A 27,999-nucleotide genomic window follows, 5' to 3' on the forward strand; every position below is an offset into this window, starting at 1 on the left:
GCCCACATCTTGCAAATAAATGTATGGAGTAATTCATTTAACCCTTTATGGCCATCTAAATTTGAGAAAAGTACCTTTCCAGGTTTCCTCCAACTAGAACTCTGACAGTATAAACTCTCACAATCTATGAATCTAGCCATACATTTTTCCTCTTTAAATTTATCTTCTATCTTTCAAAAATTAAAAGCTCCCACATGATGATAAATAATGTTGTTTTCCTCTGATTTTTATTGGTACATTATAGTTGTACATATTAATGGAATTTCTTGTTACATATTCATACATGCACACAATATAACAACACAAATTGGCCAATATCACTCCCCAGCACCCCCACACACACATTTCACCCCCTGGCCCCTTTCCTCTACTGATCTCCTTTTGATTTTTAGGAGATCCACCCCCACCTTTGTTTTCCTTTTTCCTTTTTAGCTTCCACAAATGACAGAAAACATATGACCCTTAACCTTCTGAGTTTGACTTATTTTGTTTAACAAGATGATCTCTAGTTCCATCCATTTTTCTGAAAATGCCATAATTTCATTTTTTTGTGTGTGGCTGAATAAAACTCCATTGTGTATATATACACCACATTTTCTTTATCTAAAGAATGAGTTTGGGGGCTGCTAAGCCTTGAACAATACTATATAATATTTATCTGGGTTTAAGGTAGAAGATTGGTTAAAAGTGTTACTTAATAGCCAACAAAAACTGCAAAACATTCTTAAGATATGTCTATATATTTAGTGTTGTGATTTTAAGGTTTGTTTATTGATATCAATCTTATTACTGATATTTTTCTGTTCAGGAATGGGGTAGTATAGTGTTTAACAGTACAAGCTTTAAAGCCAAACTGCCTGAGTTCAAATTGTGGCTCCTGTGCTTCCTAGCTATGTGACCTTATATATAAGACACTTAACTACTCTGTGGCTGAATATTCTCAGATGTAAATGAGGATAATTATTATGCCTATAGCATAGCACCATAGTGAGGACTAAATGAGATGCTCCAGCATGGTGCCTTTCATATAGAAAGTGCTCAATAAATAACAACTATTAGTTTTATCCCTGCCACTCAGGCTAATGCTGGCCATCATTATATACCTTATTGGTTTTTATATATCAACATTAACTTTTTTATAAATCATCAAGTGGATTCTGTACCTTTAATCCTGCTATAGTTTGAATATCTAAAAGTCCATTTATTTAAAGTCTTGGTCCCTAAGGTGACATTACTGAGAGGTGCTCTGGACCTTTAGAAGATGAGACCTAGTAGGAGGTCCTTAGGTCATTGCAAGTGTACCCTCAAAAGGGTCTGTGGGGCCCCACTATCCCTCTGCTTCCTCTCTCTCTACTTCTTGGCTTGGGATGTGATCACTTGCTCCAATATATTCTCACAGCATTGCCATCTGCCACCCTTATCAGAAGCCAAACCAATGGGCTGCCCAGTCTTAGATCTGAACCTCCAAATTGTGAACTAAATAAGTATTTTCTCCTTATATGGTAATTATCTCAAATATTTCTCATTATATGGTAATTATCTCAGGTATATAAGGAGAAAAGTAGTAATGAGATTCTGAATAATACAACCTCCAAATAAGTTTTGTCCATTGTAGTCATCCAATCTAAATTTTTAATCTAAATTATTGTACACTTTGTCTTTGAAATCAACCGACATGATCCAGCAAATCCTAATACTTAAGGCTCTGTTTTTCGAGAGTCTGGGAAACATATTCTTTCTCATATGATGCCAATGGCTGCCCACAGAGTAGCTCATGCATCACCACTACTCCTTGTTGGTAGGCAGAGCAGGAAGCTGGTAATGTGACATGATTAGATGCTGGTGTTCTTCATTTCTGTGTAATACAAAGAAATGAAATTTCATTTCCAATAGTTTTTCAGACTGCTGAAAAAGGTTTAACATTGATTTTATCTGACATGTTGGGGTGGAAAGGAGAGGACCCAGCAGGTGGAAAAGCGGGATTCCAATTTCACTAAATTCAGGCACAACACAGGAGATTAATTTTCAACAAGATGCTATCGGGCCAGCTATGTGAGGAAGTGCCAATCAGAGAGGTTAGGCCTGTGAAGAGATGGCATTGTGGGTATGCATGAAGTGGCTTCTGATAAGGGTCTTCCCATTAATTACAAATGGAGGGTATAATTTCAGAAGCCTGTGATAAACTCCACCAAGGGCGCCTGCCTAAGTCTGTAACAATAGGGTTCAGAAAAATTCCAATTAGCAGATTGTATCCAGCAATGAGGCTAATAGAAATGAAAGAAGAATCATTTGGGCTAGTCCTGAGAGTAGGGAGATTAGAACATCGCCTTTCCCTCTGTGATATCTTCTGGCCATGGAATTTAGTTGAAAATGTGAGGAAGGTGACTTTATCTCACTTTCTTCTCAGAGAAGAAATGTGATGAACTCAGCTGTATGATTCTGTCCCATGCTTGTTAATATAGAAAAATCCTAAAAATATAATGCTATCTTTTCAACAAGGAGTCCTAAGGCAGATCTAGAAACAAATTCATTAGTGCCTAAATGCAAATCCCCAGAGAGAGGCAGGCAGTGTAACTTCTTTAGTGGTCATGTCCTTGGCCCACATGTTGCAAATTTTGAAATTCAGTCAAATTGGTTGATGCATCAAGTTTCTTTAGGAGTACACTTGTAGGTAATATGAACCAAATCTAATTTATCATTCTGTTGATTTCTTCCTATCTTCTTCGCTCATCTTTTTTATTTCCTTTTTTTTAAAAAAAAAAAACATGATTTTTAATCAGAAGCCTAAAACCATTCAGTTGGAGATTGAGGGAAGGTAAAACTTGGTAAGAAACAATAAAATTGAATTTTCTACCTGGCCTGAATCTGAACACAGCATGGCAGTTGTAGGATAATTTTTAAAAAACTGTTTAAATCATGATCTTTACACAAATTTAAAGTCAATTCATACCTAAGACTTTATTTAACTCATTAATTAACAAGGGAACCAGTAATCCAAAGGTTTGCAAGCCAAATCCAGGCTTTCAACTAATGTTGCAAATAAAATTTTATTGGAGAACATCCAGGCCCATTCATCTATGCATTGTCTATGGCTATTTTCGTGCTATAATGGCAGAGTTGTGTGGTCCACAAAGTCTAGAATATTTACTACTTGGCCTTTTATACAAAAAAATTGCTATGGGCCTTCAGGAAAGCTGAAATAAATTTATATATGGATACAAAATATTCAATTATCTGCAAGGCTATACTCAATTGCATTCCAGCATATAAGAAATATTTGCATTATAATGAGTGGAATTTAAAGCTCAAAAACAATCAGAGATTCGGATAAGTGAAAGGTGCATTTGATTTATCATTTCAAGTTCCCTGAATATTTAACAAAAATAAAAAATAAAAATAAAATAAATAAAACTATGGTGTACAGAACATAAACACACACACACACACACACAAATCAAAGGCATGAGGGACCCATAAAATATACTAGACAGGATCTCTGGTTTTGTTTTTGGCTCAATCTGAAGTCTTTTCCAATTTTTTCTTGATAGCTGCTAGGAGAACACTAGGTACAGAGCTATCACTAGTGAAAATGGAGTAGGAAGCAAACTATACAATGGTTTGTAAGGCCTGGGAAAGACCTTCACTATACACAAGTCCCCACCAGTTTACTTCTTGAAATTCTTGCCTTTCAACCAAGGCAAGGTGTTCTTTCTAGGTGCCACCCATTAAAATGCAAATACCCTCTGCTAGTGACAGTTCCAGATGTGGTTACCAAAAACAATTTGGTATAGTTTTTTCTTTTTTTCAGATATTAATCAGTCACCTAGGAGGGCCCAAAGATTAAGGGACCTGGATGAAAAACTGGTAAAATTTAGTGAGGTTAATTAATCTATATAGAAAGAGTCTAAAATATAAGAATAGATCATAGAAGGCACTACTGGTTAAGCCCCACAGGGTCTTGCATGAAAACACTGAGTTAACAAACAGAAGGGTGAACAACAGACCCAGATTAATTGATATTAAGTTTAGGCGATCATTAAAAAGTACACAAAAGTGCATTGGGGGCTGTGCTCTTAAAGTTTCCCATATTTTAGAGTTTTGTCCAGAGCATGGTGAACAAAACACATTGCTGTGCTAGGGAATGTGCTTTTGATTGGGATACATTTATAACACATTTGTTATAATGATAGGAACCACATTTGCTGAGAAACTAGTAAGTTCTAAACATTATGTAGATAATACACACAAAATTTCATTTCATCCTCATAAATTTGCCCAGCTGCTATTATTTTTCCCATTTAATAGACACAAAAAGTTTAGTAAATGGCAAAGCCAAGACAGGTATGCTTAAATTGCACTGTGAGAGACCTCCTCCAAATTGCTGTTAGTACAACCCCTGTTCTCTGCATGTCCTGATCATCTTCTGATTTAGATCCTATCCAAAGTGCTGTAATTACCTTATCCTCTTTAATCCAAGACATGTCATTATCTTGGATGATTTTGGCCTTTCTGCCAGTTCCTTGGCCTCTCCATCTCCTCTGACCTCCACGTCCACTGCACTTCAGTCCTCTGTGTTTGTGGCCAATCCAGAGCTGGTCATCACTCAGCGCTGCTCCACTGTGCACATCATGTCCTCCAGTGCCCTGCTTTCTGGCCAATGTCCCATCCTCCCAGTTCTCCTACTCCATCTGAACATCAAGTCCCTTTATGACTCCATTCTTTCCAGGCTTCATTTCTGCTTCTGTTCTAAAGAGGACTTCAACCTCAATGTCCCGAACTGAAGTTTTTAAAACCCTAAACCTATTCTTCCTCCTATATGCAGTTAGTGACAGCACCAACCAGGCAAGCAATCTAAAAATGCAACATCCTTGTTTTCTTCTCCTTCCTTTTCCTGATACGTCCCATGAATGTCTTAAATTTGTCCTTTCCTGTCTCTAGAAACAATGTCTAGTTTTAAGAGTCACACTCTATCTTTACTGGACTAGTAATATCTTCTAACTAGTCTTATCATCCTGAAACTCATCCAACAGTATGCTGGAGCTGGATCATACCAGCTAGTAAGAGCTGGTTGTCTGTTTCTCTTCCCAGCATGTGTTTCACGATGTCATATTGGTAGCTCAAAATTGGTATGAGGGTGGGGGGGTATTATCACCACAGAAATTGGCAAATGCCAATGATTTTCCGGTGTAGAGTTGGTTGTTAAACATTTACCATCACAGCCAGGTGCTGTGGCACACACCTGTAACCCCAGCAGCTCAGGAGGCTAAGGCAGGAGAATCACAAGTTCAAAGCCAGCCTCAGAAACAGTGAGGCACTAAGAAACTCAGTGAGACTCTGTCTCTAAATAAAATACAAAATAGGGCTGGGAATGTGGTTCAGTGGCTGAGTGCCCCTGAGTTCAATCCCCAGTACCAAAACCAAAAAAAAAAAAAAACCAAACATTTACTATCACAATTTATCATTGCCTGTTTCCCACACTCTGGCCAAACTGATCTTTGTATCATGTCACTCTCGTGTTTAAAACCTTTCAGTTGATCCCCATGACCAATGGATAACATCTAAGTCCCTTAATGACATTCAAGTTCTTTCATCATTTAGGCTTTGCTTAAATATCCAGCTTCTGTTCCCATTTCTCCTTAATCCCACAAGGGTCCCAAACTGGCTCCCTCAAGGCAAATTTGCCTCACATATATATTGTGTTTGACTTGCATACTGTCCTTAAATTTATTTATTCCAAAATTCAAAACTTTAAGAGATTCCGACCCCAAATCCTTATTTCTAACTTCTTTTGAAAAATTACAATGTGGGGCCTGTTTTGAACTTAAAAATAACAATATTCAGGAGCTGAGCAGCAGGTGCACCCTTTGAGAAGAACTCTATTGTTTAACAGTACCTATCATTCAGTCATCCAAATTATGCATATACACCCATACCTGCACCTCATATCTGTTACGTGACTGGCACCTGTTATAGACCATATCATGATGTCTAGATTATTAGCAGAAACTCTGACCCTCATTTTAGAACTTTCTTTACATCAGCTATCCTAATGATAGTCTGTAGTCCATGCTGAACCTTAGAAGGGCAAAGCAGCAGAACGATGAGAATGGAAGCAACAGAGGAGATAAAAGTAGTAGAAATCTGTGTTCTATGGATCAGAGGCTCCATAATGAAGCACTAGAATTATGAAGAATCACACTTCATTGGAACTGTCCCAAGTTTTTGAGACCTCAGGGTAGTTTTCTTATAGTGTTGAGACGTTTACCTTCTCAGCTGGACATGATGAGAAAAATCCCAAGGAAATTAGCTCATACTGACCCAAATTTGGGGAGTCATATAAAAAGGGTCAGTGTCTTAATTTTAGGAGAGGGGATTTCATTCCTTTTTGCTGAGTACCTGCTATGTGTCTAACACTGTTATGAATGCTTTAGGGGAAAAAGAGAGCAGACCAAGACTGTTCTACCATTAGGGCAGAGCTCCCAACCATATAAAAGGAGGCAAGACACAAATGTTTGAGATAATTAGAGAACAAGGTAAAGCTGCATGAGAAAAGTGATTGGGATAAAACCTAGTGCCCACAATATTTGGATAGGCAGCAAGAGATGGTCTCAAAGTTAGGAGTAGGAGCTTACAATGGCCCTTGACTGACAGAGAAATAGGGTAAGAAACAGGGGCCCCACCTGGTTATTCACACAGGGAGCAGTGAATGAGAACAGTATGGCAACCTAGGAATGACTACACTGACTGGAGGATAAAAGGCAATCTAGAAGGGAGATCCAGACACACCCTCCTCCAACACCTTTAGAGGTGACAGAGATTGAAAAAAACCGCCCCTATCCAAATAAAGGGCAGATTTCCCAGCTAGGAGCTCTTTTCTTCCTGGGCAGACTGTGACAAATTGCTCACTTACCATCTCTCCCAACTCTAGGCTTTATTCTGATTGTGTTTATGTTCATTTCCAGGCTCACTCAGACCTACTTCTTCTTTAGCCTGTAGGCTTATGTTAATTTCTGAGATTATTCTTTCCTGTGTCCAATTTACTTTATGAGCCAAGTTGCTCACTTCCTGCTGCTTTGTTTGTAGCTGCTCCTTCTAAATGTTTAACAATGTTTACTCACTGCTCCATCCTAGCAATTGATGACCAAATTGCAGCAAGCTTTCAACTATTCAGAGGCTGATGCAACCATTCCAGAGGAAGCAGGTTTCTTGCAAACTCCTCCTCCTCCACCTTTCTCCCACTCCCTGTCTTCTGGCCACTTCCCTGTTTGGGAATCCCTCATGAAAGGTGGGAGGAAGGCAAAAATGATGAGAAACAGTAACTCATTCTTTTGTCAGGTTGCCAGTAACTGTGGGTTGTTTTTTATTTTTAAGAAGTTTTAAAAGTAAAAAGAAAGAAACTATTGATTAAAACAATATAGGAATATTTTGTGAGTTTCTCAATTTCCATGCTCTGTTCTTCCCTATAAAATGGAATCATTGGAACTGTTTCATTTTCCCTTAAGTATAATAAGGTCAATTTTTCCCAATATTCTTGACTCCTATCTATGCTTTGAATACTTAGCTCCACTCTTCCATAAAGCTTCCTCTGACCTAGTCTTCCCCATACTCTAGCTCAGATCCTACCACACTAGACTCTTCTGCAAGGCTAATGATCTGCCTCAGTTTCTTTACTGGACTGAAAACAGACTGGGTTTCAAAAGACACAATTTTGGGTACTGAGGATTGAACCCAGGTGCTTTATCTTTGAGCTACATTCTCAGTCTTTTTTATTTATCTATTTTGAGACAGGGCATCACTAAGTTGCTGAGGCTGATTTTGAACTGGTGGTCCTCCTGAATCAGCCTCCTGAGACACTGGGATTACAGGCATGTGCCCCTGTGCCTGGCCCAAAGAGACATCTTAAAGTTGAAAAAAATAATTTAAGTTCATTGGTCATGTTCCACATGCTTCCCAAGAAGTGCATCTGAATAGCCTTAAAAAACTCTATACCTCTCACCTCTAACTACTACTTATACCAAATATTATATAATAAATATAATAGTCTTATCAAAGGTCCTTTAGCTATTAGTAACCCCACCACCCAAGTCTAAAGTCCTCATTTACAAAGTACTTCTTCCTGACAATGATGAATTTTCTTGAGCTTCCTAGGACCTAGAGGAAGTTGGAAGAGGCTTCTCTTCAGCCACCAAAGCTTGATTTAGTTGCAGTCTTTAAGATTATTGTCTTTACCCTTCCAAACAAGTTTATACAGCTCATTTGGAACTGATCACATACTATTATGTACTGTTACCAATTTTATGTAAGTCTGATCTACCCAACATAACTCCAGAAAGCAAGGAACAATTTCTATTTCCCCTATTCTATGTTAGACAGATCTTGGCATATTGTAATAACATAATTTAAGAACCAAACTCTAAAGTCATACACCCTGGGTTTAAATATTGGCTCAGCTACTAAAACTATGTAACTTTAGATAGTGATATAGATATAGATACATATACACACATATATGTATGTATAAATATATACAGATTCAAGTATAAATAAAATATAATATACATATAAACTTAAATATTTATTTTACTTACTTACTACTAGGGATTGAACCAAGGGGTGCTTAATCACTGAGCCACATCCTCAGCCTTTTTGTTTTTATTTTGAGATAGGGTCTTACTAAGTTGCTTAGGGTAAGTTGCTGAGGCTGACTTTGAATTTGTGATCCTCCTTCCCCAGCTTTCTAAGTCATTAGGATTATAGATGTGTGCCACCATTCTTGGCCATATATGTCATTTAATTTCTCTGAGCCTCAACTCCTCAGCTTACCTCAGAAGGTTGTTGTGATATTAAATGTGTAAATCCATGTAAAATGCTTAGAACAGTGCCTTGTCACACAGTAAGCATTCCACAGACATTAGCTACTCTGGTAAAGACAAGTGACAAGAGAATGGTAAGAGGTGACAAGAGACTCCAGTTTCTAAATTGCCATTTGATGGGCCCTATGCTCCTTCTCTCTACAAACTTTAATCCTGCCCTTCTATGCTTCTCCTTTCTCATATCTAGGTCCCCACACTGATGATGGACACCCAGTTCTCTGAGTTCACACCAGACATCACTCCCATTATGCTGGCTGCCCACACCAACAACTATGAAATCATCAAATTGCTTGTCCAAAAACGGGTCACGATCCCTCGGCCCCACCAGATCCGCTGCAACTGTGTGGAATGTGTGTCCAGTTCAGAGGTAGATAGCCTGCGCCATTCCCGCTCCAGACTGAACATTTATAAGGCTCTGGCAAGTCCCTCACTCATTGCCTTATCAAGTGAGGACCCCATCCTTACTGCCTTCCGTCTGGGCTGGGAGCTCAAGGAGCTCAGCAAGGTGGAGAATGAGTTCAAGGCAGAGTATGAAGAGCTCTCCCAGCAGTGCAAGCTCTTTGCCAAAGATCTGCTGGACCAAGCTCGTAGCTCCCGGGAACTGGAGATCATCCTCAACCATCGAGATGACCACAGTGAAGAGCTTGATCCTCAGAAGTACCATGACCTGGCCAAGCTGAAGGTGGCGATCAAATACCACCAGAAAGAGGTAAGCTTAGATCATCTCTGCTTTCAGAGAAGCTTAAGACCTACAGAGTCTGGAGAAGCAAAGCAAGAGTGAGCATTTTCATACCACTTGGAATTCTAACAGATGAATGGTTGGGATGGCTTCACAAATAGGTTCATTTAGCCAATACACAGATAGCCTCTATATATTTCTTCATAATCAGAAAAAGTAGCTATCTGGTTCTTTGATGGGAAAGCATTCATTCATTCAACAAATAGTGTTCTAGGCTCTTGGGATACAGAACACAGTCCCCAGCCCTGCCTTTTTGGAGCATACAAGCTAGAGTGAAGATTAAATGATCCAAATTATGCATATACACCCATACCTGCACCTCATTTCTGTTACCTGACTGGCACCTATCATAGACCATATCATGAAGTCTAGATTATAGCTAAAAGACCTTTGATAAGACTGCTATATTTATGAAATAAATGAGAATACTAGTATTCAGTGCATGACATAGGAAGAACTTTTTGTTTTTCCTTCTTTCCTTCCTTCTTTCCTTCCTTCCCTTCCTTCCTTCCTTCCTTTTTTTTTCTCTTTCTTTCTTTTGGTATTGGAGAATCCAGGGCCTCATAACATTAGGTGAGCATTTTTCCATTGAAGTACAACCCCAGTCCCAAGTAGTGCTTTATTATCCATTCCCATATTGTTTCCATTGCTATCTGTTATCTGATTCAAACAGTAGGTTCCTGCCAGTTGAAGGGCAAATAGCAATACCATCCCTTCATGGATCCAGGTTCTGAGGAAAATCTCAGTATCTGTTCACTTGATACCTTTCCCTCACAACAACAACAACAACAACAACAACAATTACGCAGGGTGCAGTGAAGCAAGCCTGAAATCCCAGTGACTCTGGAGGCCGAGGCAGGCGGATCACAAATTCAGAGCCAGCCTTAGCAAGTTAGCAAAGCCCTAAGCAATTTAGGGAGATCCTGTTTATAAATAAAAAAAATTAAAAGGGCTCAGTAGTTAAGCACCCCTGGGTTCAATCCCAGGTGCTAAAACAAACAAACAAACTATAAAACTATGCCTTCTAAATGGGACAAAAACAAGTGTCAGGGGCAACTTTGAAGGTAATCAAAAATGACAAAGCAGCAACATGGAGACTGAAAGGGTTATCCCAGGGAGGGGAGGTGGGAAAAGGATAGGCTTACCCCTAACTCTCTTTATCCTATTTTTGCTGTTGTCTTGCTTTAATTGAGTTTCTTAATCTTACTTTTCTCTTCTCAAAAGTGTGGATAATAACAGGAACACTTACCTCCCTGGAGAAATTTAAAGATTAAATAAAATAGGCAATGTGATTATGTATAACACAACAGTGGGCATACATTAGGGATTCCATAAATATTAGCTGCTATTTGTTTTCATTGTTACACATGGAAGACCCTTGATATATGGTCTGATTCTGTGCATTAAAATAACAGACACAGCCAAATTCCATCTTCTCTTATCCATTTCTCTCATTGACTCTGCTGATACATAGTATCAGTTATTGTGTTAAGTGCTGTACTGCAAGGTCTAATTGATTTTTCTACACTTTGGCATCTTTACTATTTCCATTAATGATGTATATTACAGCTTCAGTGTTTTTTCACTTTACATAAATTGCTACAATACTGTGAGAAAATATCAAAGGTATTTTTAGAACATGAATTGTTTCTAAGTGACAGAATGGTTAATGAGAAAAGAATAATTTTAAAGTAGATATTGCAGAATATGACTAAATTTTTCAATTTGCACTCCACTGAATAGGAGCTAAACTTGACAGTTTTAGGCTCCATCCACCCCTGAAAACTGACAAATCATTTATTGTCAGACAATGTTTCTGCAGCAATGTCATTAATTTTGTATTGTTAGATCATCTTCCAGCTATTTATTTTTTAATTTTTTTGAGAAAGAGAGAGAGAGAGAAATTTTTAATATTTATTTTTTAGTTCTCGGAGGACACAACATCTTTGTTTGTATGTGTGCTTAGGATCGAACCCTGGCCGCACGCATGCCAGGTGAGCGCACTACTGCTTGAGCCACATCCCCACCCCCAGCTATTTATTACTTGAACCCTCCTGCTCATATAATCTTTTTTTAAAAGAACTTAACCTTTATTTTATTTGTTTGTTGTTGTTTATTTTTATGTGGTGCTGAGGATCAAACCCAGGGCCTCACCTGTCCTAGGCAAGTACTCTACCACTGAGCTACAGCCCAGCCCCTCATATAATCTTCCATTGCCAGTTTTAGTTACTGCTCCACTCTGTTGACTTTCTCACTCTCATGGGGATCAGTTTTAGATATGACCATGGAATCATCCTTGGTTTCTACATTAATAGCCCTTCAAATCTCATGAAATTTTCATCATTTTTCCTCTTTGTTTTAGTTCTTTTACTGCCCTGAAATTTGCCTCCTATGTTCCTTACTTCATATTTTCTCTTATTATTGTTATTAAGAATGTCTTTATGTTACTGTGTGCTCATAGAGTACATTTTTCAGCTGTCATTATACCTGAATGTACCAAGGAGTTATATTTCTTTTTGCTTTCTTAATTCTGCAGCAGAGATTCCAATAATTTTTTCTGGGAGCCATTTGTATGTACATTAAAGTGGAAGGAGTCACATTTTTACTGTGGGAAAATATACATTATATTAAATTTGCCATTTTGACCACTTTTACATCTTAGTAGCATTAAGTACATTTACATTGTACAATCATCATTGCTAGAATTTATTTCTGAAGATACCTAAATTTGCTGAGCATGCTGGCACACACCTGTAATCCCAGTGGCTCAGGAGGTTGAGGCAGGAGGATAACAAGTTCAAAGCCAGCCTCAGCAAAAGCGAGGCGCTAAGCAAGTCAGTGAGACCCTGTCTCTAAATAAAATACAACATAGGGATAGGGATGTGGCTCAGTGGTTGAGTAACCCTAAGTTCAATCCCTGGTACCCTCCCCCAAAAAAGAACAATAAACTTTCATGGGCCACATAAACCCAAATATGACCATAGCCAAATATTTTAGAATTATTTTGAGACATATATTTTGCTCCAAACTTTCCAAGATATTTATCTTAGTAATAGCTATTGATCAATTTTAGATTAGTTTTTCTTCAAACTAAGCCTGATGAACATATTAGGCTTGGGATATCAGATATATCTTAAGGTTGGTATTTTAAAGGCATTGCTTGGGGAATATAAAACATGATTTATATTCATCAAACTATAAATTCCTTCTGAATTGCAACTTCACATTCACTAAAAACTCTGTAATTCTTCCAAGTCTGTGAATTACAGTTTTTTTTTTAAATCTGTGGTGCCATTAAGTCTCAAATGTGTTCAGTTTTGTATTTCTCACTATTCAATACATATGTCTAGTTTGAGTCTGAATATTCTCACTTCCTTGAACAAATCAGCAATATCCTTGCTTGGGGGGTATTTTTTTTAATTTTTAACTTTAATGTGCTTGGTAAGAAATACAATCCTTAGTTACTGAGCTTCCAAAAATTCAGTTTTCTGTGAGAGTTTCATTCTTAAAAGTCCCTGATCTGAAGAAGCAAACTGTTCAAAAACTATCCATAGTCTAGTCTTTGAAGAAGTGTAATGTACATATAGCTCTTAAGGACACGAACATTAATTTAAAAGGTCATGATCTTGATCATTTATTTTATCATATTATGCAGTACACTTGACTATCCATTTTTCCAGTATAAACTCTCTTTGTATGTGTGTGATGGAACTAGGCAACTAACAAAATTCCTCAAATTCCTGGAGCTATATAGTTTATGTGTGTTAACTCAACAAAGAGAAAACCATTGATGTCTTAAATGGGTCACACCCTGGGATCTGGTGAAACCCCATTCAGTTTGAAAGTTATGTGTTAGGAGCCCCCTAAACATGTTTAAAAAATAGCTGTAGATGGACACAACACCCTTATTTTATTTATTTATTTTTATGTGGGGCTGAGGATCTAGCCCAGTGTCTCATATATGCTAGACAAGCACTCTACCACTGAGCCACAACCCCAGCCCCCTGAACATATTTAAGACATTTTTTAAGATAGGAATAACAGTGGAAAGAATCTGACATCACTTTTATAAATGCATATATGAATACAGCACAGTGAATCTCAACATCATGTACAACCACAATCCTAATTAGAATAAGATATAGTCCATGTTTGTAGAAAATATTGACAAAAAATAAATTTTAAAAACACCTGTTGTGGGGCTGGGGATGTCACTCAAGCAGTAGCGCACTCGCCTGGCATGCGTGCAGCCCGGGTTCAATCCTCAGCACCACACACAAAGAAAGATGTTGTGTCCGCCGAGAACTAAAAACATAAATATTAAAATTCATTCTCTCTCTCTCTCTCTCTCTCTCTCTCTCTCTCTCTCTCTCTCTCTCTCTCTCTCTCTCTCTCCCCCTCTCTCTCTCTCTCTCTTAAAAAAAAAAACACCTGTTGTGCTGGTGAAAAAAAATAAAAAGGCCTTTATTCCCTGATAAGGCTGGTGAAGGAGTGAACTAGGATTATTTCCCAGGGCCATAATTGTTCACAAAAATGACCTCTAAAGGGGAATGGAACAACAGTGCTAAAAGAGAAACACTGTCTTTTTTTTACTTGATTGCATGATTGTTACCAGTTGGATCATGAGGTTCTATCTTTAAGGAAAGTTGGAATACTTCCTCAGTATCTATTAGGAAAAGGACAGAGCAGATGTACCACTTCTCCACTCTTTAGTGACATCCTGATGACATACTTTGATACCAAATGGGAGAAGTGAAAAAACACTCAGAATAAATGGATAGTTTCTCAATGGGTGGAGGTGTTGTGAGGGAGGTGCTTCAGGAACTCCTGCACCAGGATAAAGGACCCAAAATAAGTTCATTCACACCTTAGGTTTCAGACAGACAACAAGACTCTTAAAATTTGAGTTAAGAAACCATATTCCATAAAAATCAGACAATATTTTTCTCTAAAAATGAGATACAACACAGTTGATTTCCAAAACTGGTAGTTAAGGGATTGTCAACATTAAAAATTCAGAAGATATAGTTTCAGGGAAAGCCAATGTGTGCCAAAGCTCAAGTAAGAATAAAAGTATTAAAAATGATCAGTATTAGGCTGGGATTGTAGCTCAATGGTGGAGCACTTGTGTAGCATGTGAGGCAGTGGGTTTGATCATCAGCACCATATTTAAATAAATAAATAAAGATTCATTGACAACTAAATATATTTTTTAAAAAATGATCAGGGGGCTAAGGTTGTGGCTCAGTAGTAAAGTGCTTGCCTAGCATGTGTGAGGCATGAGTTCGATTCTCAGGACCATATTTAAGAATAAATAAAATAAAGGTATTTAAAAATGGTCAGTATTGACAGGCATGTGCTTCCAATCACAGATTTTGTTAATGAAATCTTTTATTATAGGAATCTAAAATACTAAAGTCATGTTTTATAACTGGGGGCCCCTAGTCCACTTTACACCATCGTTGTATTAAATAATACCTCAAGATATTTTTCATCATTTTTATAAGGCCTTTAAGATAAAACTATGACAAGATATAAAGAGATCAGTGGTTTTCCTTACCTCACTGAAGTGTAGTTCAGTTCTTCAGGGGTATAATGGTGATTGCCTTCAAGGATTCTTTATTACCCTTAAGAAATGGGACGTTTGAGACCAATGGATATTTGTATATGTCAGTAAAAATAACTCCCAAATAATTTGAGGAAACAGGAGCTATATTTACTTTTATTAGAGATTTTTCTGTTGTTTGTTTAGTTAGTTGGTTGTTTGGTTGGTTTTTTAAGTTTTCTGAGCATTTATATAGACAGAAGAAAAACAACCTTTAAATGTGGACTGGAGGGAGTAGAATCCCTTTATTGAAAAATAATTTTAAAAATCTAGTTGGATCATGGTGGGTTAATAATGTTCAGAGTTATATAACACCCTCAGGAACAAAATCTTAGCCTTAAATGGAATATAATTTATTATTTCATGAAGGGATTTTTCACCATTGTTTTATCCTCATTATTATTCCTACTAGAATTGAAATAGACTCCCCAAAAGAATTTAATTTAGTGAAAAAATAAGTTCCAAAGAATGAAACAAAAGCTGATTCCAAACTGTAACTTTGACATGATGTAGAATAAGGAAGTGCTAATCTCTGTACAGATGTAAAACTATTGGATGATATTTGCATGCCAAATAGACTTTCAGGCATTCTTATGCATACATTTTTCAGATACTCCTAAAAATTTCTGATTTCATATATTCCATCCCATTGTCAGACACACCAGACTTTGAAACGATATTGTTTGATTTGTTCCTTATTAGCATTGAAGGTAAGCCAATAATTGTTACAGTTATTATTTTATAAATGACAAAGGGCTATGTTCAGAGATTTGTTACAGATCATCTGACAAGCCAAAAGTAGAACTTCAGACTCTTGGTACAACATTCTCTCTGATTATATGCTACTACCTTCTGTTATATGGGGTGTGTTCATGCTAGTTTAGTAACCTTGAAATTCACTACCAGGTAATTTAAGATGACCACAGGTTCTTTGATTTGTGAATGAAAACTTTATTAGTTTAAAACTATTAAACAAGAAAACTGTTTTGACCAATAGTCATAATGACAATAAACAATTATAATCTAATTGAAATACCATCCTAAGGGATATTCCCCTTTTAATTTCCATTAATTGTAGAATAATAAAATCGGGTCCCAAGATGTGAGATAGTTGATATGTGCTTCAGTCCATTGTTAGGTTGAAGAGATTCTCTTCTTTGTTATTATTTGCTGTTATCTTCAAGAAGCCTAGTAAAACAAATACAAGTAAAGGAAAAAACACACTGCTAAAGTCAAAGATTTTTGACTAAAAACAAAGATGAGATCAGTCTTTTCCTTCTGGAAGGAAACCAAATCTTACTTGTTCTATAAGGTCTTAATAATAAAAATATGCAGAACTAGGAGAAAAATATTGCTAATGTCCAGAAAAATCAGGATGTATTTGGCAAAAAAAAAAAAAAAGATCAGTGATCAGTTCTCACATGTTGGTGAGGGCAAACTGGGTCTTATTCACTTCTTCGACCATTGTTTATATCAGAGAGTACGTCTTCACATAGCTCATCTACATCTATCATGGCTTGATCTATATCAAAGATTAGGTCTTCATCTTCTTGTAGTGAAAGTATTGATTCCAAGTCAGAGAGATCACCGAGATCTGGTAGTGAAGGTTCTTCAGGAGGAGATGCATCTGCACCAATCTGTTCTGTTCTATCATTTCGTTCTTCACAAGGAACTTGTTGTTCTTGTGAAATAGATAGTAAGAGCTCCTCAGCTATTCTTATTAACTGGGCTACACACTCAACAAGTCCACCAACTAGTATAGGAATTGACTCAGACTCCATGCTCTTCTTAACAGATAAAATATTACTAAAAACTGTAGCAAATGGACTCTCGATGACAACAAATCCTGTGGGGCTAGTAAGAGTTCTCTGGTTTGCTTAGATGATAAATTAGGATATTGATATGATTCTGATGGTGGTCAAGTATAGAATGAAGTCAATAGTACCACAGGATGTTTTGATAATGTTGATGAAATCTCCAACAAAATTTATTGTACTCTTGTTTGTACCAGTAGTGAACTGCTGATATAATGACCATCAGATAGATAGTCACAGGCAAGATTTAAAAAAGCAGCAAAGCAGATCTAATGATAGAAAAGAGAAATATAAAAATTAGTATGATTGACACTTTATCCATCCTATAGGTCCTAGCTACAGGATACCCTTATCAAGAGTTATCCATAGGGTTAAAAGAGGATCTCTAGATATTGTTCTCCTTTTGTGATAATCTAAAGACTATCTACTACCTCTTTGCCCATGGAATTTCTCATGGTTTTTATGTCTTCTTAGGGGATTTGAAAATAAAGGAAGCATAGGTACTTTGTCTCTCTCTCCTGAGTATCTCTGTTGAGAAAGGATACATCCACTCAGGGTCTTTCAATTAACTCTGTCTTTATTCACACCTTTGCATCATTGCTATTTATATTTGGAGCTACTAAGTATTTTCTGTATTTTTAATTATACATTCATTAAAATTTCCAGTTGCCCTGCATCCTAGTGGGGAGTGCATGGTAAATGAAATTCCCATATTCTCTGACTTTTGTGAAATTTTGGAGAACTGAAGGTATAACATTAGTTTCTTCTTGTTTCCCATTACTGCCGATCTTCCATATCTAGCAGCTAATTCTTCCAACTTTGTCTAAAGCCATGATTGCACTATTTTCATCTATATGTCTGGTGGACTCTGCATACTCCCTCTCCCACAGCAAGCATATACTTCTGTAAGGCAATACTCTGTGTGTGTGTGTCATGCTGGGGGTTGAACCCAGGGCCTTGTGCATGTGAAGCAATCACTCTGCCAACTGCGCCCAGTCAATACTCCTGGCCCAATATAATCTACATTCCGTGTCTGTCTGCCTTATCACTCCCATTCCTCTTTAAATGATTTTGTTGAAGATACAATAAATGTTTGGCAATATAACATATCTCATATTGCCTGCTCACTTGTTTGATTCATAGTATTTTTCACTACTTCTCTCAGCTTACCTAGTACATTTATGTCCATATGCTCTAAGGTTCTCTTAATCCATTAAATTGAACTGAGGTTTGTCTTACCCTTTACATTAAACTGAAAGGAAACTGAACTAGAATCCAAGGTTGTGTGGTCTACATTTTTTTGTGGGGGGGAGATTGTCTCCTCTCTCATTACAAATAGATAATTCTGTCTTTACATTATGATGAGCTGATGTGTGTCCTCCATAAATACTTAAATTATTTCTATTGATTTCTTTTCATATCTCCATTCACCAAATTGTTTTTCCTGTAATAGTCCAGTTCTGAAAGCAGTGTGGCTGTGATCAATGTGGCCACTTTTTCCTTCAGCATATCTATATGTTAAATTTTGGGATACTAATCCTGTAAATTGGGTTGATTTTCTTTCTCCAGCCTCAGTCAGGCTTTTCCTAGCAGAGGAGTCTTAGGTAGAAACCATCCATCTCACTCCTTTAGGATACTGCCAAGTCTGTTATTACCCAATTTCCAGAAGTTATGACCAGAGTGGGTCCTAGAAAGGCAAAGGCTTCACCTTCATCTCACTATGCTCTTTGGATGTTTACTATAGTACAGTAAATGATCAGCCAGATGGTCTATAATTTGCACATGGAGTTTAACTGGTCTGCACAGAGCCTAGTTTGACCACTCAGCTGTAAATTATTTCCAATTAGCATAAATTCTGTCAGAGCATTCCAATGTTTTTGTCCAAAATCCTACCATTTTCTGCAAAATATACACTCAATTTTTGTATTATGACACCTAAGGCTAGCTCTTATTTTCTTGTTTATTTGCTTTTCTGCCTCTCACCCTACCCTCACATAGATAGACTAAAATGTAAGTGCCATGAGATTAGGAATCTTGTCTGTTTTGTTTTATGCTCTATACCCAAGGCACTGAAAATTGCCTACCACATAGTAGATAATTAGTGAGTACCCTGAAATAAGAGAAGGAAGGGAGGGAGAGAGGCACAACCTTTAGCTCATTCATTCAGTAAACACCATCAAGCTTCAGCCATACATGGGGATACCAGTGAGTGAAATAATGAGCTAGCCCATCAGAATTCATAGTTAATAAAATGAACAGGAAAAGCATAAACAGAGGGAAAATATTCACAAAGCATGTATCTGGCAAAAAAAAAAAAAACTTTTACCCAGAATACATAAAGAATCCCTACAACTAAACAATAATATTATAACAATCCAATTTTAAAAATGGGGAAAGACTTAAACAGACATTTCACAAAGAAATAAAAATGAATGACTAACAACAACATGAAAATGTACTCAGTATAATTAGTCATAGGGAAATACAAATTAATATCACAATAAGATGCCACAATGTACTCACTAAACTAGCTAAAATCAAAGAACGACAATACCAAATGCTGACAAACATATAGATCAGCCAGAACTCTCACACACTCATGATGGAAGTATAAAATGGTATACCTCTTTAGGAAAACACCTGTCGGATTCTTAAAAAAAGCTAAGCATGCACCTATAGCCCAGCAATTCCACTTGTAGGTATTTACACAAGAGAAATGAAAATTTACAAAGAGATTTTTACAAGAATGGTTATAGAACTTTAAGTAAAACACCAAACTGGTTTCCAACAAGATGAGAAGGGGGAAAAAACGGTGGTATATTTATACAATATAACACTAATCATCAATAAAAAGAAGGGACCAGACAAGGTGGCATACACCTGTAATCCCAGAAGACAAGAGGATCCCAAGTTCAAAACCTGCCTCAGCAACTCAGTGAGGCATTAAACAACTCAGTGAGACCCCGTCTCTAAATAAAATACAAAAAAGGGCTGGGGATATGGCTCGGTGGTCAAGTGCCCCTGAGTTCAATACCTGGTATCAAAATAGCTATATAAAATGCAAAATAATCTATGGTGCAAAAAACATGAATAGTGTTTACATCTAGGAGATGTAGAGACATAAGAGAACATCCTAGAGTGATGTAATAATCATATTTTAGATATAATTGTAGGTTACACAGGAATATGCATTTGTCAAAAATCATTAGCTGGCACTCTTAAGATTCATGCATTTCCTTATATAATTTTTACTACCCCCAAAAAGAGTAACCAAGCACAATCCCCAGCCTCAAAAATATATATCAAATGAGATGACATACCCCTAATTAGTTACTATAATGTATGTTCATTTTAATGGAAAATATTATCAAAGATTATGAAACTCACTTTTATATATTAGTATATTTAATCTTCATAATAAAATAACTATGAAGTTGTGGATGGAAAAATTGAGGATCAGAGGGATTAAGTAACTTGCACATGGTAAGTAAAGATGCATAGCTGGAAGTCAGCCCAGGTCTAACTTCTGAAGTCCTATATCAGAGGGTACAAATAAGGTACCTGCAGTAGCAACTTGGTAGGGCCAGACCTGACATCTCATTCTCCTAAACAGGAACAGAACTGAGAATGTTAATCTTACTTGCTAACCTTAGAAGCAAGCTGAATTCTAAGTTGAGTTTGACTAAGGCAGGGGAACAGAGAAACCTGGATCAGTCCCCTATGGAATCCTCATCATCTTGTGACAGGGATTTTATCTGCCCTTCACCTGACCTACTGAATAGGCCTAAATACTCATTAACCATTCACCTGTGATACAGCCAAGATGGATGAGAGGGTCAAGGCTATGGCTATAAAATGATTTCTGGACTTCCACTTTCAAATAAGATGTGAGTGCTCCTGAAACATCTAAAAACATGCCCAATGGTAAATTGTAAAACTAATAGATTTAAGGATATCATTAAGGTATGAAAACAAAGGCAAACTGTTCTAAAATTTCAGAGAGTGAGCTGATAGAGGCATCTTTTTCTTCCCTGTGGCATTAGCTAATTCTGGGCACAGATTGAAAATAAGGCTTGGCTCTAAGGCAGAAGGACTCTAGGCTCTAAGGAGAGGACCTCTACTAAGGAAAAGGACAAATTAATGTAACTTTGGGTAGCTGAAATAGGCTAGCACGATGTGTTGGAAACTTGAGGGTGCAGGGCTTGTTTTTTTACCTTAAATTAGTTGATACCTTCTGGTACCTGGGTGGGAAATGTAGAATGAAATTTCCCACAATCTCCTGGTGCTTCAGAGTCAAATTCTCACTAGAGAGAGTAGCCATAAACATGCTACTGGTCTCTGCCTTAAAAGGTTTTGAAGTTAGAGGGATATAGGGGAGGCTAATGAATAAATAAGATCAAAACCACTCTCAAAAAGCACTTTAGACAAAGGGATTCTAAAACATGTAAGGATATATAAAGGGAAATATCTTGAAGAACTAAACTGGAGGACATCTGATATCAAGGTTAAGACACAGAGAGACAAATATTCCATGTTCTCTTTCATATAAAGGAACTTAAAAAAAATCAATCTGAATGTAGAACAGTGATTACTAGAGGCTGGGGAGGATAGGAAGGAGTGGGAATAAAGGAAGACTAGATAATGAGTACCAAAACTCAAGTCAGATAGAAGGTATATGTCCTGGTGTTTCACAGTAGAGTGTGATACTATAGTTTACAATAACCTAGTGTGTGTGTGTGTGTGTGTGTGTGTGTTATGAATAACTAGAAGAGAGGAGTTTGAAGTCTCCAAACATAAAGAAATGACAAGGAGAGAGAAAAGCCAATTATCCCAATTTGATCAGTGCATGCAGAATATATGTGTTGAAATGCCACAGTGCACACCACTAATGTGTGCAAAATTATTACATGTTAATCAAAAAAATTAAATTAAAAAGATAATCAAGGCTAGTTTTTGGCTATGGAAATTAAAACAGCATAGTACTGGCATAAGAAACAGACATAAATTCTGGAAAATGAAGGCAAAGTGATTTGGAAATGTAGCTATAAAATATCTACTGAACAAAACCTTTTTATCAGTCTAGATATATAAAATCAGGAGGCTATCTGAGTAGCTCATGTTTCAGTAGCCAGCAAACTTTATACAAAGCTTAAGTATATTTTCATGGATAAAACTGGGAAGAATTTTATTAAAAAAATCACTATGATTTTACTTTAAGATTTGAAAGCACTAATACCCAGAGGTATTACAAAGGTAATAATGAAAATATACATTCAAGTATATAACCTAGAGTTAGAAAACAAATATGTAATCAAACTTTTGTTTTTATATTACAAATAATTTCATTATTTAGATAATGGCTATTGATGAACAACTGATATAATTATTGATGTTTATAAGATTATATGAAAATTTCATCTTATGATTAATAAAAATATTTTAAAGCTGTAACTACAAATTAGTTACCAACAAATGTTTTAAGCAGATACAAAATTTCACAATTTATAGGATTGTGTATTAGCTCTAACAGTTGCTGTTTGCTGTTTTGTACATGCTATATTAGGGATAAAGCTTAATTTTGTAAATGAATAAATATTCAACATTTTAAAAAGTCCCTAAACAATGTAAATGTTGTTTTTGATCCTTGATAAAGAACTGAAGATTCTTTCAAACCATCCCTGGGGGAGACTGGCAAAGGTTTCCAGATTGTTAATCCTTTCACTTATTTTTTTATAGTTGTAGTTAATACTGTTAAACAAAATAAAATTCTTTGTCCAAAAAAAGCATACCAATATACATAATTTTATATTTCATGTTATTAGTTTCAATAAATTTGCTCTTTGTGACTCTTAAAAAACAGACATACATTAATAAAGCCATGTCCATTACCTCACACTAAATACTAAAATAATATAATAATAATTTGAAATGGATCATAGATCTAAATATGAAAGATTAAAAAAATTAGATCAAACCACAGGAGAAAAATCTTCATGAGCTTAGGTAGGCAAATATTTCTTATAGGACAAAAACATTAACTATGAAAGAAAATATTAATGTTTTATTTCATTAAATGAAGAACTTCCACTTATAAAAATATACCTTAAGAGGGTGAAAAGCGGGATGGGTTTGTGGTTTAGTGGTTGAGTGCTTGCCTTGCATGCATGAGGCACTGGGTTTGATCCTCAGCAACACATAAAAATAAAATAAAGATATTGTGTCCACCTATAACTAAAAAATAATAAAAAAAACAGAGTGAAAAGATCAACCAGAGTTGGAAAAATATTCCCATTATGTATCCAACAAAGAAACTTATATTCATTCTACACATACATTTTTTTTAATATTTTTAATTGTAGATGGACACAATACCTTTATTTTGTTTAGTTTTTTTAATGTGGTTCTGGGGATCAAATCCAGTACTTCACATGTGCTAGGCAAGCGCTCTACCACTGAGCCACAGCCACAGCCCTACACATATATTTTTAAACTTCTAGAAATCAATAAAATATAATGTAATTTTTTAAAAGTAGAACAAAAGAATTGAACTGACATTTCACAGAAAAGAATATCCAAATGACCTATATGCACATGAATAGTTTTTCATCACTATTACTCATCAGGGAAATGCAAATTAAAATCACAATAAGATATTTTAAAAACTCACCAGAATAGATAAAATTGAAAAACAACAACTTAAATTACTAAGCTTTGAGAACATAGAGCAACTGGAACTCTCATACATTGCTGATAAAAGTATTAATGGATATAACTACTTTGGAAAACTATTTGGCAGTATCTACTGAAAGTAAATATACCTCTATCTCATGAACCTGCTATTCTACTCAAATTAAAAGAGTACAAATATCCACCAGAATACATGTACAAAAATATCAAAAGATGAATAACAATATAGTAAAACCATTCCATTTATATGAAATTCAAGAACAGGCAAATTAATCTATAGAACAGAAATGAACAGAAGGTTACCTCTGAGTCACCTCTAGGAAGAGAGATTAGAAAGCTTTCTGGAGTACTGAGATGCCGTAGTCTGACTGGGCACAAATCACTGAAGCAGGAACAAACTTTATTTCCAAACTTCACCAGCACACTCCACACAGGCTCCCTGGGAACTCTCCCAAACGCCACCCACACGGCTCCTCCACCACACACCAACCAGAACTCCCTCCACTCGTCTGCGCACACATTCACTCTTGGAACCCTGGGAGAACTCAAGGGGAACTCCAAAGTAGCTGGAGCCGGAGGCAGCAAGAGCCGCCTATTACTGGTGTAAAAGTCTAATATACAATTGAATCAATCCAGCATCATCTTAATGGCTCGCCTCTCAACCATTACTTCTGGCAAAATGCCAGGGGCCATTCCTACTGGCTGTGGCTCTCAACACTGAGAATGTTCTGTATCTTGATATAATTCCACATATAAAAGACCAAAACAACATTAAGCTGCATCCTTAAAATCTGTGCACTTCCATATACACACACCATATGTCAAAAATTATTTATGTTTTTATTTTTTTAATTTTCAACTCTCCTTCCTATAAAACTAGTGAGGACAGGAAAACAGTGATGAAAAGTGTCATCAGATTTTATCAAGCCAGTCATCAAAGCTAATGAAAAAAATGGAATGAAGTATGAATGTATAGGGAATGATGCCTTTGGCTGGTGTGGTTATTTCATGGTAGTGCTAAGGCAAGAGGCCCGGTCTACCAGACAGTCTTTGATTGATGAGATAATCCACATCTTATAAGTAGCTCAGAAAGACAACTGGGGCAGAGACCATGCTATCCATCTGCAACTAGGATCTTTAAGCCCATTTGATTTTTATTAATCTCTCTCTCTGATGACATTTTTGTCAGCACAACTAATCAAAAGCCACCATTTTTCTTTTAGCTCAAAGTCCTATACTGCTATTTTGTACTGCTTCTAACTCAAAATCTGGCAATAAGTGTCTAACAGTAGGATAGAAAAGGAGCAAAGGAATCCAAATCCTCTGGGTCTGTGTTTATAGTTGATAAGCTTCTCTGCATCGGGCAAGGTAAATTAGTTCATATCCAAAGGGAAAAGAGGCAGTTATGTGGGAGAGATTAAAATGTGCCTTTGGTTAGTACAGGCACCCATTTTCTACTTATGAACAGGAAAATTTTTCAAAGTGCTCCCTTCTGTAGTACTACAGCACTATTTGGATATGTGCATTCAATCTGGATATTTTTTAAAATTTAAAAAACACCTCTAGATATACATAACTTCTCATTTCCTTCCCCACCTCTGAGGAAATATCAAAAGGACCTTGTCCCCAAAGGACAAATTTCATCATTTTGACAAGCTGGGGCATCTCTAGGGGAATACAGTGAACAAAGTAACAGGATTTACCCTTTAAACTCTTTGTCAAAAAGCTACAAATCTTTGCCTTAAAAAAAAACTGTGCAATAAGGCATTTGCCTGTTATAGGACCTGACATTTAAAATCCCCATGAACCATATTTAATTTATCAAGAGGAAAAGAAAAAAATGGTACAGTCAAGAGCTAAACATGGTCCTTTCCTGAAAATATATGAAAAATTCAAAACAGAAACTGAAATAAAGGGGAGTAGGGAATGTACTTATGGTCAATTTAAACCAAGTTCTAATAAATTTCTTTCCTTCTCCAAATTTACTCATTGCTGCTGAGAGAATCACAGACTCTAGCTTACCCTTCAGAACAATTTAGTTACTGCAGAAGAACCACTACTTTTGAAAATATATTTTAGTTATTTTTCTAGACATATATTTAGTTTCCTGAAAACACTATTTGAACATGAAAAACAGCTACCATCATTTGACTTGGTGGGTGGGACCCTGCACAGGATTGTCCCAGATCTTGGCTGCTATAAGACATCCCAAGACCCCAGAGAGTCTGAAAAGAGATGTAGGAATTCTAGACTTTGGGTTTTTAAATATTACCAGTGCAGAAGGTAGGGCCTAACATAAGGGAAATAAAAACAGAACTTGGAGGTAATGGAGAAAAGGTTTTATTGATTTGTTTTGTTTGTTTGTCTAATGGTGATGGGGATGGCACCAAGGGCCTCAGATATTCTAGAAAGCACTCTACCACTGAGCCACACCCCTAGCCTCACAAGAAAAGGGGTCCTATTCCCAAATCTTACCTCTGCTTTTCTTCCCAAGAGGGAAAAAGAAAAGTTGTATTTATTGGAACATAATAATATTCTCCTTTGGAGAGACAGTAAATGATACTAGTTATTACTATAACAGGATATGGTGTAAAACAGACCTATATTTGAACTATTACTCTACCACTTACTAACTGAAGGTTGCTAAATTACTCTTTGCCTCAGTTTCTTCATCTGTAAAATAATGATAGTAATAGTCATGAGAATTACCTGAGTTAATACATGCAAGAAGTTTAGAATAGTGCCTGGCATACAGTAAGCACTTAACAAATGCTAGTTAATATAATTGTGTTGGAGAAATTCTAGGATCCAGGAAACAGTGTGTGGTACATCCTGGCTACTGACCAGTGACCCCTACAAGGCAACAGAGGAGACGTCTACAGGCATTACAAAAACTGGAAGGAAGTAACAGAGATACAATTCATCTCATAGATAGAGCTAACTTTAGATGATGACTTTGAACTTGTATAAAGATGTGAGAGGCTAGATCTATCTGGCTCTAGTTCACACATGACCCTTTCAAAAGACCTAAGAGCAATCAAAGACTACAGGGCATCCTTGGGGATTAGTGAATCCTCCTAGCCTAACTCTATCACTTTGAAGCACTTCCTCACTCTAGCTCTGAGCTCTGTCAGGGCCCTAGCTACATTTCTGGGCTGGCAAAAGCTGACAACCCTGTAGGCTTATGATTGGCTATGCCTTTAATACACTGCCAACAGCACAGAGAAGGCCCTCCACTTAATCTGAGGATAATAATTTTAAGAAAACATGAACAAGTTATTCCTTAAAAACACCCCACTTAGGAAGTAATTGGCAAATTAATTGAGACAAGATAATGAAAGCCCCATTACTCTCTAACATGACCATCCAAACTAGTCCAGACTTTCAAGTCTTCCTGTGTGAATCATTTGAGCAGGAAGGGGAAGGAATATTATTCCTTTTACCCCTTACTATCCAGCCTGAACTTCAGAAACACAGCTCAGAAATCTGACAAGAGCAAGTCAAACACCACTCATGGCCTCTTCTCTTTTTCTCTGGCAAATTCCAGCTTGCCAAGAGAGACCAAGCTTCATTCATTTTATCAATTGGGAAGAAAATCAGGGATCATAGAGTTCTTCCGTCCGCCTGCAAACATACTTACTATTTGTCCGTCAAGGATAGGTCTTTCAGTTTTCAATTTCTTCAAAATGTAATCCCATAATCCCCCTCAGTAGCTCCTTCTAGTGTCTTATAATTTCCTCCTGGTAATTATATCTTCAAGCAAGTTCACATACATTAACCTACAATAATCCTGTGCAGCAAGGATTATTCATATTTTATGGTTGAGGAAGTAAAAATCCAAAGAGGATAAGTGACTTGCCAAGATTATAAACTCAGTTAATAGCAGAGCAAGGTAAGAAGCTGATTCTTCAGGCTCTCAGCCCTCTGCTTAGTCTATTATACTGTGAGGCCCTGGGTTCAATCCTCAGCACCACATAAAAATAAAATAAAGGTATTGTGTCCAACTACAACTAAAATAAAATATTTTTAAAGCTCTATTAAAAAGGAAAGTTACAAATTAAACTTTTTTTAAAAAAAAGGAAAGTTACAAAAAGTCTAGATGGACATTAAAATCATCTTAAGAACAGATGCTGACCCATGAGAATAAAAACTAAAACAAGAATACTTTGGCTTCTGCTTTCTAAATTTTCTACTTTTGACTTGTGGAATAGATTAAATTAGAGGCTTTGAGGCTGAGAAAAGATTCCTAATATCCTAAGAAGAAAAATGCTTTGCGCTTGA

The 27,999-nt window shown here is 36.6% G+C and overlaps 2 protein-coding genes across 9 annotated transcripts in view; one reads left to right on the top strand and one right to left on the bottom strand.

The window, feature by feature from the left end:
- Trpc5 (transient receptor potential cation channel subfamily C member 5) overlaps positions 1 to 27,999 on the top strand; it is a 273,724-nt gene that overhangs the window by 152,896 nt on the left and 92,829 nt on the right. For all 8 annotated transcript variants that reach the window (XM_078034368.1, XM_078034364.1, XM_078034365.1 and 5 more), the window contains one exon: positions 9,061 to 9,582. In XM_078034368.1, the coding sequence (XP_077890494.1) occupies positions 9,061 to 9,582 (522 nt within the window). The remainder of the gene's footprint in view (positions 1 to 9,060; positions 9,583 to 27,999) is intronic.
- On the bottom strand, positions 16,198 to 17,295 carry Trpc5os (TRPC5 opposite strand). Its single transcript, XM_040284509.2, has one exon. The coding sequence runs from the start codon at positions 16,996 to 16,998 to the stop codon at positions 16,663 to 16,665; it is 336 nt and encodes a 111-aa protein (XP_040140443.1). The 5' UTR covers positions 16,999 to 17,295; the 3' UTR covers positions 16,198 to 16,662.

This window comes from Ictidomys tridecemlineatus, chromosome X, assembly GCF_052094955.1.
Source record: "Ictidomys tridecemlineatus isolate mIctTri1 chromosome X, mIctTri1.hap1, whole genome shotgun sequence".
Taxonomy (NCBI): domain Eukaryota; kingdom Metazoa; phylum Chordata; class Mammalia; order Rodentia; family Sciuridae; genus Ictidomys; species Ictidomys tridecemlineatus.

What these genes read in the sequence shown, in the direction of transcription:
- Trpc5os (XM_040284509.2), bottom strand. Translation starts at nt 16,998, where the DNA reads ATGGAGTCTGAGTCAATTCCTATACTAGTTGGTGGACTTGTTGAGTGT.